The 14,446-nt window shown below is 35.1% G+C and overlaps 1 protein-coding gene across 1 annotated transcript in view; it reads right to left on the bottom strand.

Moving 5' to 3' along the window:
* ITGA8 (integrin subunit alpha 8) overlaps positions 1-14,446 on the bottom strand; it is a 108,663-nt gene that overhangs the window by 49,243 nt on the left and 44,974 nt on the right. The window contains exons 15-20 of the mRNA XM_062567608.1: positions 12,681-12,788; positions 7,660-7,715; positions 6,974-7,128; positions 6,112-6,249; positions 5,613-5,680; positions 4,496-4,643 (exon numbers count right to left, since the gene is read on the bottom strand). Of these exons, the coding sequence (XP_062423592.1) occupies positions 4,496-4,643; positions 5,613-5,680; positions 6,112-6,249; positions 6,974-7,128; positions 7,660-7,715; positions 12,681-12,788 (673 nt within the window). The remainder of the gene's footprint in view (positions 1-4,495; positions 4,644-5,612; positions 5,681-6,111; positions 6,250-6,973; positions 7,129-7,659; positions 7,716-12,680; positions 12,789-14,446) is intronic.

The following is a 14,446-nucleotide window of genomic DNA, read 5'->3' as shown; positions in this document are numbered from 1 at the left end:
AAATAGACACTCATCTATATTTGATATTTTGCAACTTCTTTATAAATGCAGTATCTCTCACCAGTGCAGATTAATCAGCCTTTATCACACATTTTTGTCCCTCAAAGGCTGAACAAATAGATGAAATTTACAGCACAGTTTTAGACAACTCAGAGGCTATGTTCTTAGACTGAAAATGGTTAATGACACAGAATTTATATGATGAGCGTCACAAAAACTGATTTGTGCAGCATAAAGATGCGGCAAACGGTCAGCTGTGACAGAATTCCCTCAAGGCCGAGATTTATTGCCTTTTTTTCTCTGATCACCTTTTTGAGGTAGTTAAATACAAAACAGGAAACTTAAAAGCAGGCAGGAAGCAAACAAGAGGAAAGAGACTTACACACCCAGTGCTGTCAGTATCATTGACTTCATACTAACTCAGCCAGACGGAGGGTTTTGCCACAAAATCCTTCTACCTGCCACTGGTAGCAACTTATATTTTTACAGCAACACATGGCCTTCTTGGCAGTCTTGAGCAGCAGCAAAACCCCAACAATTAACATGTGCATTTTAGCGGTGCATTTTAACTGGAAAATGATTGGATGCTCTAAGTAATCCAGGCAGCCTACAAACTTAAAACTCTTTCTTACTAATTGATGCCAGAAGAGTTAAGCATCTCTTAATGTACCTCCTTTTCCTGATCAGTACCTTCCAATCTTATTTTTCTGAGTAAAATGGATAGATTAGGTATCTTGATTATAAGGTGGCAGAACTGAGTTTCTCATCTATCTCATGAAAGAAATAGCATTTGTCCTTAAGAGGCTCAAATCATGCCTCATCTAGCAAGCAAACTTTTCCTTATAACATGAATTTTCAGGTAAGATGAGAAGGTTGCAAGTCTTTCTCCTATTCTAACAGAGTATCACACTATAGTTCAGAAGAGCGTGGAGGTAGGGCTCAGAGATTATCCACTGCAAAGTCAGACAGCCACAGCTCAGCAGTTCCCACGCTAGCAGCGACAGTCATGCCAAAATACATGTTCTTGGTATGGAACAAATACCTATTAAGGCTTAAATATTTGCCTGATTTACTTTCACTAATTACTCCATGTAAGTTTAAGTTCCAGCTATTGCTACAAAGGCAGAATTGATAGGTTCAATATGGGACGCTCTTTCATTGGGCTAAAGATTAGTGTAGAGTATTCAGTCAATGGTTTGGGGTTAAAATACACCATCATGCTTCTGCAGTACAAGAAGGTACCTACAATGAGTATATACTGTGTCTGCATCTATTGCTGGCCATCAAAATGTGAGGTAATGTAATGTGATTATTCTTTTTTTATTGCAGCTAATTCCAGTCACCCCACACCTCCTGCATATGGACACACATATGAACACAAAAACTTATGTTGGACAGGAAGAATTTAAGGAATAAATTTGTTTCTCTATTGGCTGGACTAAATCCAGAGTAGCCTCATAATAAAGTAGCATAATATCCTGTATAATTACTTTGAAATTATGGCAGCATAATGGAATGATTTGTTTCTAAAGCTTTTTTGGTTGCATCAGAAGTATAACAAGTGATTTCTTTGGCTCATTACATTTCATTTGTTCTGTCTTCAGTCTACCTCTTTTAGCACTGCTGGCTCTGAGAGGAATATTACCTCTGTCTTAATGCAAGAAGTCTGTAATGTGGAGAAAACCTCAGTTATAACTACAGAGAGGACTGTAAACACTGATACAGTGAAAGTCAGTGAAATCCCTGGTTATGGAGTTTTAAGAGCATGATGACAACTGTACCTATCACAACCCATCTGCTCACTGAAATTACTCTGTATTAAATAAAGTACATTTCAGGGGCATTCAGACATGCCCCACTGGCAGGGAATTGTGTAAACACAAAAATAAGAAGTCAAATCTTGACTCTCCTAATTTTCATCTATGGGCCATGCCTCAAAGTGCTTACAAATCAAGAGACTTTCTTCTTGTATACTTCAGTGTTTCTTGCATACCAGTGTGATAAGTTCTTCTGGTTCCGATTGCCATAACTTTTTTTAACCTTACAGTTACAGTATATAGTTATAGTTAACTTTTTATAATCTTTTTTCAAACCTTATATTTGAGTTAATTGAGTTCCTCTTTGATTTATACTCAATTATACCTTCGGTATAAAAAATTTGGTCATCCTTGTAATACACGAATCTCAAACACCTAAGCAAGCTGGGTGTTTGCTCTGGGGAAACAATTGAAAATGCCTGCAAATTCGTGAGTGACCAAATTACTTAATCTGTGTATTTGCATACAGGACAAATTAAATGAGAAAACTGATTAAGAAGGATATAAAAGAATGTTTGAGTTATAAAAATAGATGTACTTTTTTATTTTAACTTTCTTTTTCCTTTATAAGGATCATATATTCTTCTTTGTCATGTTCACAGCACTTTTAGGTGGCATACAGAAGCAAAAAATGTGACTGAATACAGACAAGAGTCAACTTTCACCAGCAGTTAAATGACAGCAGTTTTGGCTTTGTCTTTTTAAAGAAAAGTACAATATCAATTTCTCTTTCAAATGAACATTGAATTTTTAAGTTTATTTAATGCAACCATAACTTCATGAAGATCACTGCTGGTCTTTTACAATTTAAAAATCTATGGAAAGAATCAACTTGTTTTGAACATCATGTGAAATCCTTGTGAAAATTTTATCTTCAGTGCAGAAAGAAAGACTATAAGAATGATATAGATAGTAAGACTAACATTCTGATATTTCTTGAACAGAACCTAATGACAACTCTTTGGATGAAATAAGGAGGGAAATTAAGAAAATACGAAATAAAGACTGCTGTAGCGAACCAACTACGTGTGGGAAAATGATAAAAATTTAGACTAAAATGGACTATAAATCCATGAGGATTCAGAACTGGACTCATCCAAAACGTATTTTACCTGTCACAAAAGCTGAAGAAAATGAAAAAGTTGCAATATATGTTTCCTGAACTTTTTTTTCTTTGAAAAACAAAAAGATAACTAACATCCCCCCCAACCCATTCTAGCTTATCCTCATTCACCCAAAACACCAGAGACTTTTCTAGCTCTTCCTTCCTTTCTTTCTCCCTGAGTACATCCTGCTGCCTCTAAAAAATTCAATTTTGCCTAGACTATTGAAAAGTCCTGAGTGATATCTGTCTAGTCCAATTGATAGAGAAGTGCAAATACAGGCTGTGGGCTTTGGATTAAGTGCCTCCCCTGACATACTTGGTAAGAGCCAAAAGAACAGCCAAAGATTTCTAAAGAGCAACAAAGCAATAACTGTAACTAGTTGTAGTATTCTCAAGAGAATTTAAGTTCTCTTATCTCAGATCACAATCTGAAAAACTATAGACTATGCTAAAAGAACAAAAAAAAAATACAGAGGCTAGGAAGGGATGGGTGTTTTTACTTATTTGTTTTGTGTAAACAGATGTGCTTCTGAGAAGAGAGGCTCCAGATTATTTCTGTATTCTCATCTTCAATAACTTCATTAATTCTTGTCATTCTTTTTTTTTTCAGATTGGGTTAAAAGTCCATTAATAAATACAATTACAGAAGGAGAATAAGAAAATACTTTGTAAGTTACTTCCAACTTCATTAAAAACATTTGACTTTAGAAAGGAAATTAACTTGCTTTCTCCCACTCTCACCCTTGAGGCCCTTCTGAAAATTCCAGGCATGGACAGAAAAAAAGAAAGTTCATGTTGCAACAGATTGGGAGATTTATGTGCAGATGAGGTGTTGGACTTGCTGTCCAACAGAGAATACTTAACACTCTACTTGTTTGCAGGATAATGTTTCATCTTTGCTCTTAAAAAACCAAGCAAACTCAAAAGGGAAACACTGCAAATTCAGTACAGCTCAGCTGGGCTTAAGTCTACCTTAGTCCTGTGAATATTGGTGCATTTTACATTATAATTGCTTTTTTGGCCTAACCATAAGATAAAATAATTGACTAGAAAGGAAATCATCTGTTAAGTTTTATACTGCATTTAATGATCAATTACGCAGGATACCAGAGACCAGAACACTCTTAATAATGGGAAAACACCGGCTTGCAGGGAGTACAAAACAGAGATATCCGAGTGTATGGGATTCAGCAGGTCTTATTAGCTGTGGCTAAGAGCTAGCAGCAGGAGATACAAGGTTGGAAGCACTCAAGTGATTCTGTTCTGCCGTTCTCTGGTACTAGAGGGGTTCAAAGCCTGAATTATGTGAATAGTTTTACTCCTAAAAGCAGTATTTGCGTGGCATTGTACTTAATAATGAGTAGTTGAATCTGAGCTGGCTCTGAATAGGATGAGCCTGACTTTCCCAGTCTCTGATGACAAAGCCTGCGTTATGCGAAGGAGGATAGTTGATAGTTAATGGGATCTCCCCTCCTAAGAGCCAGCTATCCACTAGCTGCTTTCAGCTGACATATCCTACGCAGGTTAACCCTGCTCTTGCTTCTGATTTATTATCACTAACATTTTGATTTACCTTGTTGTTGCGTTCAACTCCAGTGTAATCTGCCTCAGGTGGAATCTTTATATGCAGCTCAGCTTCATAGGCTCCTTCCCCATCATTCCTTGGATTTATTATGAGCATGATACAGTTTTCTTCTCCGATTATGAGCTGATCTTTATCTCTGTATAGAACATACGACTTGTCAGGAGTTAAAAAATGCACAGTTAAGTTATAAGCATGAATAAAGCAGGAAGGCAATTTACTCGCGTAGCATCTGTTCTGAAAAATATTTTGTGAACATTGTAAAGTTAAACTTTTTCACAAAAAACGACTCCATGGAGAAGTCCTGGGAAGGAAAGAGGTCAGAGAAAATACACAAAATGGGCAATGGAAATAGACTACCACAGAACTTCATAGTTAGTTGTACAAAATTTCAGAGCCTGACTACTTCCTAGAGAGAAGTATCTAATGGAGGAAATTAATTGCCACCGGCGCCCACAGCATTGCTTTCTGGAGGGCATGATGGTGGCAGGATTTCAGCTTTCCTCTCATGCCTGTTGTACAATGAGCAATGACACAAGAGTTCTTGCGATCTGCAGTGGCAATGTCTCCTTTTCTCTCACAGCTATCACAGAGCCAGATAATTGCCAGGGGTTCCCCACTAGGACAGCCTGGCATATTCCTCCCTTCACAGGAAGAACTGTTGCCACATTTTGAAATCCTTTTGTTTTGAAAAATCTTGTTTTGAGATTCTTTTATTTCACTATAAAATGAACTTGAGAGAATTGTGTTCCAAGTTTAAACTCACTGGCACATTGAAATAAAGTAAAAAGCTCTTGCAACAACAACTTATATTACCTCTTGGCATTCAGAGAACTAGAAACATTTCTTACAAACATTTGTAAACTATATTTTCTGTAATTATTGTTAAACATTGTGAATGTCTGACAGATACCTTTCCTAAGTGTATATTTCCACATATATTGTTTTTCTAAATGAAATGGATGCACTAATTAAAATCTGGAAATCAGGTAGGAATGTGTAGATATTGCCAAAAATTGAACTGAGCTCTGCATGTTTCATTCTGTTAAAGCAGTTACAAATGTTTGAATTTTGTTATATATAGTATCATTTATTTGATTAAACTTACGGCATAGCAGAAAGCTGCAAGTCAGGAATGCACAAGTTGTCCTCTCCACAGTCTACCAGAATGTAAGCCTATATTGTTGTAAAGAAAATTACAATACAGTTAGTACATGTTTCAAAGTCCAAATCACTTCATTGGCTTAAATATCACTAGCACTGCTCTGGTGAAGTAGTTGTAAGCTCCTCCCAACATGAGTAATGTTGGAGACTATTTGAAATTATAAATTATATCCTTAGCAGAATACTGTAATCTCTTAGGCCCTTTCCCACAGTAACTTGGCTAACACATTCCAGAATGCAATCAAAACTATGAACACAACAAAGTTTTGGAAACGCTTTAAAGACCTGCCTGGTTCAATATTTATATTAAATTTACATCTTGAATTAATTAAATTCTTGCGTAATTTTGGGAATAATATGCTGTTTTATGAAAGATGACACAAACAGTATTCCTAAATACTTTCATATTTATATACAGAGAATGCTGCATGCAAAATTCATACCTGTTCTGTAACTGTGCTTTTCTGGTAATAGTTGAGTATTGGCTTTACAACTAAGTTATCTTCAAAATCGGATTCATCCAAGCTATAATTCAAGTTTATGTTGATGGGAGATAATTTGTCTCTGAATTCTGTTTCATCCTGTGGGTGACAATCACATAATAAACCCCAAAACATTAATATAATTATTCTAGTTGAGTATGGAATGGCATCAGATTGAGAATTTGGAATGGAGGGAGGGCCTGTGTGGATTTGTGGAGGTAATACTGTTGGTTTGTTTCACAACCAAGTATTAGTGATGGCAAAACTCCACTATCTTTATTGCCTAGACACTCCCTTACAAACTGTTTGAGATTCCTCTATTTCACCTGTCATTGTTTTTCTAGGACCAGCCTTAAAATCTTCTTCAACTGTATACGGTAATTCAAGGTGAATAGTCAATGACCATTTCTTCTTCACAAGTTCAGTTTCATAGTTCTAATTCTACACATTAAAAAAAATCTGAATTCTAGGTCAGTATTTCTAGGGACAGTCCTTCAAAATATCTGTTGGAACTGAAATGGCATGTACATCCTTCTGCAAAGGAAGCCTTTCTTTTATACTTATTTTGACAAAACACGAGCCAAAGATTTACATGGGAAATCTTACACTGACAGAAGAATAGACTGGACACTCAGATCAGGCCTTACATTAAGTATATAAATGTGAGTTAATTGCATTTCTGTAATCGTGGGTTCCCCAGTAAATTGTTCTTATTTTTCAGATGACTGCCATAAGAAACATGCCTTTTTTTTATTATTCTTTTCAAATCCCTGGTACTACTCAAATGATGAAATGACAGTCCAAAATATTTTAAACAACTTACTCTGAGATATACAAGAAAGTCCTGACAATGGAGCTGTTTCTGTCTTTCCATCACAAGGGAGAAGTAATAATGTGACTGATGGTAATCAAAGAAGAGGGTCCTCTTAACAGCTCCTTTCTGTTTCAATGAATCTAATTGCAATTCACCTTTCAGCACTAGAGGATATAAGTAAATTGAATATTCATTTATTTAGCAGTGGAAAGAAAAGCTAGTAAAAAAATTGTTATGTATTACAGTTAATTATTCTAACAAAGTCTTTCAAGTAAAAGTAATCCACACCTACAAGTGCTTGTCTGTTTGAAAGCACACTAGCTTTTTGATTCAGAGATGGAATATGGGTAATTTCAGTTACGTTTTGTAACTTTATTTACAGAGCATATCTGCACTGTACAGGACTTCTAGTTATTATGTTTTTTGTTTTTTTGTTTTTTTTTTTCCAAAAGAGAACATCCCCCCAGTAGCTACATTCTTGTTTGTGTTTGGCTTAAACTGAATAAAAAATCCTTCAAGTGAAAATACAAGCTTCGTGCTTATATATATTTTTAAACCATGCTTATATTTATTTTAAACAGTATTTCTTACCTTAGAAAGATCTCACTTCTATCATCTTTGAATGCACAAGAAAAAAATACAGCTGAAATTAAGTGGGTCTGGGTAAATTTACATAAATATAAAAAATTTCTTACCTATCTCATCTGAAATAGTTTGACCTTCAAAAGCTGCACAGACTCTTACAGTAAAACTATATAAAAAGAGAAAAGTAATTACTAACAGAAGGAGAGCTGACCTGGGAAGCAGCAATTCCCCCAAATCATGACATTTAATTTTCCTTTCATTTTTTAAAAAAGATGTTCACAGTAATGTGTACCTAGGCACCTAAGGTACCTCCTAACCAAGCTAGCAAGTCTTCTAGGCTCCACTAATAATCAAAGGAAGAAAAGCTCTGACCATCTTGTCAGGGAAGATATAGAGAAGACTGTCTTTTCCCTCCGATTCAAGAGGCAGCCTGCACAGACCACTCTGCGAATATCATTGGTAAAGTTGGATTCCTGAAGTTGAGCTTCAGCAAATCATCTTTGTATGAGGCCATCTGCATAAGTCCTCTCTGGTTCATCATGGCCAAAAAAGAAAAATCTCTGAGCATGTAGCCACCACCTAAGCTGTCTGCTAGTGAACCAAAACACAGAGGGTGATCTCCTTTGACATTAACATAAGACTCATGATTTCAAGAGGGTAGATATTATTGTAAACATATCAATTGAATTTTTGTTGCACAAGACTGATGAAAATGTATTTTAATTTGTCAAGCTTTGAAGAAGTTGGCAGTTACATGAACTAAACCAAAAGGCAGAGAAACTAGTTACTCATGCTTGTTATTCAATATATTGATGCAATACATTTTTAGCTAATAAGTTCACCTTTCATTTGTCTGTTCAGTGTCTTTAGCAGGCTTTCTTGGGCAATATTCACATCAAAAAGATAACAGCAGGATAAAAACTCTACCTCAACCATAATAAGTTATTTCTCATAATAAACTCTATTTCTAGTTTTCTATAAGCCAAGCAATACATATTGTCAGTTATACTCAGCAACTGTGAGAAGAAACCTTCTCTAGTTTTATTGATTGATACTTTCTAACAAGGCTTACTAGAATAGCTATTTATAAAATATAAAAATTGTAAATGCTTACAGAAAGGTTTCACTTTGTGAAGAGCTCATGCAAGTTATAAAAATATTTAACTGAATTGTATTTTTAAAAAGCTTTCAAGAAATACTTTTGGCCACAGAAACTGTTATAATGATATTGATGTTATTAGCAGGCATGTTTCCTTGCTAACTGACAACACAAGAAATCCATGATTGAAAACATGCTCTTATGTGTGATATCTGTTGTCACATACAAAAAGGGCTTCGTTCTCCATACCATTATTCCCAAAGATGTCCCGTGCATAGTAACAAAACTGTTTGGGTGAATAAAGATTTGAGACACCCTACAACTCGTAGGAGTCCCTGGTTACCAGGCATTCTTACAGCGTATTTTCATGGGTTCAGAAAATGTTTTGTTTTTAATATGGAAGACTTAGCTAAACAGGAATAGTAGGTCCACACTGGGAGATGAGAAATATGTACATCTTATAACAACAGCTTGGGTTAAATAAAAACATTTCTGAAATAGCTATTGCTCTTAAATCTCCTCACTGCTGCTAACCAGTGTGCTAACTTACCCATGCTGTGGATTCAAAACCAGTACTATCACCTCTAAAATAAGCTATAATCATATTGTAATTGAGTATTTGCTTCCTCTGACAAATGTAATGAAAATGTGCCACATCTGGGATTCATTTAACTCTCATGACCTTATTCAACATCTTCCTCTTGGGCAAACAGTTTGCTGTATGCTATTAAACTATACTTAACCATAGCTGCCAAATGTATTAGGAATCTTGACACACATTCCATGGAGAAACTGCAAATTCAGTCATATTTCCACTTCTTTAGAATTTTAAGTTAACAGACAAAGAACTGATCATTTGCCAATACACAAGGACAAGAACAGCAGGAACGAGAAAAGCTTATGTAGCTGCAAAAATACAGTTTAGATATCAGGCTTCAAATGCCATTCTGACATGTTATAACACAAGTCTATTTCCTCAAATGTAAACTCATGTACTGCCATCATATATCATACTCAGTAATCGCTCTTTTGAGAGCTAACATAATTTTTGTACTCATATTTAAAACATGGTTCACATTAAAATTCAGCTTGAAATACACCGATCTGTTGCAATCAGAAAGGTACTACGTGTTAAACAGCATAATTTTAGTGTATGCTCAATCTGCTACGAGTTGCATTGGTTGGAAACACTAATGCTGTAATGAATACAATAATTTCTCACACACATTTGATAACTGCAGTCTTAACTATTACTGTAAGAGCAAAGATTTAATCCTCCCACAGCAGGCAAGAAGGAAATAGCAATGAGAAAGAGCAAAATTTTGCAGTTTATTAGTCTCTTGGCCTCTGATTGTCTGAGAGGTAAATTTACAGGTTAGGCAGAATTTGGCCACACAGTTGTGATTTTTAGGATATTTGATGCAGAAATAGTTCTAATGAGATCACAAAGTTTGACCAGAAACACAGACAAACTAGAAATGCTCATCATTTTGATAAGGAGATGCTGCGGAGATTTTGAGGGATGATTTAGCTTTACATAAAAAGAAAAGCTGAGGAAAACAAAGACCACAAAAAAGTATGTAAGCCTAAAAGATGTACGAGATTTATCTATAGGCACATTAAAAAATATAATGGTTGAAGCTTACTTGTAGGAACTATTAACACACAAGAAAGAAATTAACCTCCATCTTTCACACAATTTCATTTAAAATGTTATTTCCTATTTTTTGGATTACAAAATTACAGAATTTGTTCTAAATTTGCTGGTTTGGGGAACTCAAGGAATAGCCACATTTTAAATTAACAGAGAAAGAAACATATATACTTCTAGGAGTTCAGGACATTTCTTTACAGAGTCAGTATAAAAATGACTTCACATGCATGTTTCCTCTGTGCTTCATTTTTCAATTTATATTATAGTTAAAATAATGTTTTCCTAATACTTGAAAATGTACAACAATCAACATTATTCATACTTTACACTTCCTGAAACTCTTCTGGTAGGAGCTTTCCTTTCATTCTGATTTTGCAATGTCAATCAGTAGACATTTTACACAAGTTGCACAGCTGGCTAAGAGATACAGAAATCTATCCCAGGGGACCAAGGAATTCTTTGTCTGTTGGAGTTTCCCTGCTAATTGTTTTCATATGTACGATACAAGCTTATATCAACTAAAGAGAAAAATTATAGCATGGAAAATAGCAGCTGCTCCTCCGTCATTTTAGAAGTCTAAGATAAATATTTCATACTATGATCTAAATCTTTAGGGAAGAATATTTTAGAATAAAGCAGAAAGAAAATAAATTAGGCTCCTACTAAAACTCTTGTAGATAAAAAACAAACATTTTCTAGCTTATTCTAACACAAAAATGAAAAATAATGAAAAAACACATGTTAAATAGTATGCTTCACTTTTTCTCCACTTTTTAAACAATCAGGAATCTTTTTTAACAGAGGTATGTTTATGTATTTCTCTAGTGTAGAAAAACTCCCTTTTTCTTCCCCTAAACTGATGGCAAGCATTATGATTTTGAATTCCATTATAGAATAAAATATTCTTAAAAATTCTAAAAGATTGATGTCCTGAAAAAAGCACCATTTGGATGATGAAACTGCTTCAGCCCAATCTGGGTATTTTAAAATTGGTATTACATAAAATATTAAAACAGAAGTTGCACAAATCGAAAAATCAGGATGGTCTATCCAAGAAATGTCAAAGCTTTTTAAAGACCTTTTAGAAGTTCTTCTTTATAAAATCATTTTTGCAGATGACATGTTTCTGTTAAAGGTTTTGCTTTTTAGAAAATTGGTGTTTTTCCATAGAAACAAATCATCAGAAAAATTTCAGCCAACCAGCTCCATTTTCCTGTCTCCACTTTCTGGTACAAAGCTGTTTATTCCATTGCCTTGACTAGCTCACAGGACTCTCAATATACACAGATTAATTCAGGATGAATTTTGAAAAAATATTCACTAAAACCATTTCAATTATAGAGAAATGTTCTGGGACCCTGCATTTCTACCAAAAGCATTCTCTGTTGCTCTGTAGATGGACAATTATCTACACAGGATGTAAAATGAGAAATGAAATGATATATATGAGCAGTCAGGTAAAGATTAAAGTAATAGGGCAAGACTGAAAGTCTCCTGGAACCTTCTCCCAGATTTTGGAAATCAGCAAGTGTAGGAACTTAATGAGTCACAAGCTGCATCAATTGCATTTAATAGCCTATGTATTTAGTGGTTTAATGATATCAGAGTCGAGTTCCTCTATGACTCTTAGATGAACTTCTTCTGGTCATAATGATTTTTTTAATTGTAACATGTTTTTAAATAGCCTCCAACTGTCCTACACTCGTTTTCATCCTTTTGAGGTGATTTTAAATTGTTTTAATTGTCTTCCACTTTTTGAATGTCCTTTTCCTTTTCAAAGTTAAATGTTACTGTGGTGGAGGGTTTCTCTAAGGAAGTATTTGACATTGTCCTATATGATATGCTAAAACAACTTTCCTCTGAACAATGACAGCCTGGTACAACATCCTGTGAACTGCTCTCTGCATGAGCAGCAGGACAAGGCGATACATCTTACCTCTTCCATAAAGGACTGAGATCTCTTTCCTCAACAGAGAATGGTGGAACCACCCACTTCTCGTACTACTTTCAGTGACATTTTCTCAAAAAGATGTGTGTTTTGGCAGACCTATGTTTCTGCATTTTGTCTGTCTTAGTTGTTTTATATTTTAGGCATCTGAAATCTTCACGTAAACGCTGATGCTGAGCATCTTCATATGGAGGAGATAATGGTACTCAGACTGAACACAAGATTGAACTTTCCACTACTTCATTTTGAGAAGCTGTGAGGTAGTGAAGGGTACGAAAAAGAATTCTGTCCTATATAAATTTTTGTTGGACTCAAAGCATGTTTGAACACTTACAGGTTGAACAAAAAGCTGCCAGACAAGTTATGAGTAGAAAGTTATTCGAGAAAGAAGAGGAAGATGACAGTGGTTTTTGTCTAATTATGAACTTACCAGGCCACCAAAAGCTGAGAGCCAGGGAGCTGACAAGTTTTATTGTCCGGATTCACAATCATGGGGTTCAGAATGAGTAGAGCATTCACTGTCACAACAGGCCTGGCTCTGAGGGACAGAAATAGGGTTCACTACATATAGCAGGATCACATTAGTAGGTAAATTGCAGCAGAGAAAACATACAAATGAGATGGCTGCAGAGAAGCTGGAAATGTGGGATTACTTGGGAGAAAACACTTTAAGTGCTGCTCCTACCCAAAAGGATATTTTTTGTCAGAAATTATGATCACTCCTACTATGATATTTTGGAATTTCTTCACAGAAGTCACAGGTAAGAGCAGACAGTATCAGCAAAGCAGTATCCTGCACTTCTAGTAAGTATGTTCTGGGCTCAGATACATCAGACACATCCCATTACACTGGGTTTTCACAAAGCACCAGAACCTGCCTTTTGGGAATTACAGCAGTTCTTTAGCAATTATTTTACAAACTGTTGTTTTCTCCATGAACAATGACATTTTCAGATTTGCCACCTCCATTCAAGATTCTTCAAAAAGTGAACTTAATTTGCTTAAAATAGAATTTGGTCTGGAATATCTTGAGCCAGCAATAGGGTAAAACCCTATCTGACCACTCTTGAGCCAACTGACTTTGTAAACTAGGAGCAATCATGTAAAATGTCACTGGGTATGTGAATATATGGTTGTAGTGATGTCAAACATCCCTACTAATAACAACATGTTATTAAGTAATGAGCTATAATTGAGAGCAGTTTAAAGGAGAAAGGAAAACAAGAAAGGGTCTAAATTTTGTTTTCTAAGACAGTGATACTATTTTACAGCATCTTACATAATTCTGCCAAAAATAGCTTATCACAAAGTTATTTGCCCTATATATTTGATCTGGTATGATTATTTTTATATATCACTTCAACAAGACTCAAAAAATAAAATAACTTTCTTTATTGTTGTTCAACAAGGAAAACATTTTTTTCTAGCAAATTTCAGTTAATAGAACTGTTTCTCCAGGATGACATGTTGCACATTTGATATACTTTGGCCAGCAAAGGAAGGGTTGAGGGCCTCTCACTATTCATTTATTGAAATTAAATAAAGCACATCTTTTATTGCTATCTAAAATACACAGGAACTAGCTCTTCAATGTTTCACATCATGTGCAGTCATTTATGTCACTGCAAAGTGATGCATTGCAAAGTATTTGCATGCTTCTTACATAGAGCAGTAGGAAAATCAAGTCTAATTCTTATACTTTGACAAATATTCAGTTGGGAAGTAGAATATGCCTTCTTTCAGACAGGTACTGCTGGGAATACAGACAATAAGAAGATAGCAATCAGAAAATATGACTACATTGCTGCAGCAATGGTGAGTATTTAGTTGAATACTTACCCATCAAGAATTGTCAGCATGGCTGGACTAACAGAACAGCAGCAGCAAATTTTAGTTTATGCATTTGTTAGTTATAATTTATATCGCTAACCAAACTGTGCATTTGGTGAAAACTGTAGTAGTCAGCAACAACTATGGAGATTTACCTAACAGGCTCTCATATATCTTTTCTAAACTGTCTTTGCAGTCTTTGTTTCTAATAGTTCCCATCCCAGTGTACATGCCCTCCAAAAAACTGTCACTTGAAAATCTAAAATTCTTACTAGGACCATTCCCTCTGGAAAGAAATGAATTTTCAATGTTGTGCTTTTTGAATTTTTCTCTTATGTGCCGTAGTGAGATCTTTTTAATTATATA

Source organism: Rhea pennata, chromosome 2 (assembly GCF_028389875.1).
Source record: "Rhea pennata isolate bPtePen1 chromosome 2, bPtePen1.pri, whole genome shotgun sequence".
Classification (NCBI taxonomy): Eukaryota; Metazoa; Chordata; class Aves; order Rheiformes; family Rheidae; genus Rhea; species Rhea pennata.
The sequence above is the reverse complement of the archived record's forward strand: the minus strand, read 5'-3'. Positions and strand labels throughout refer to the sequence as shown.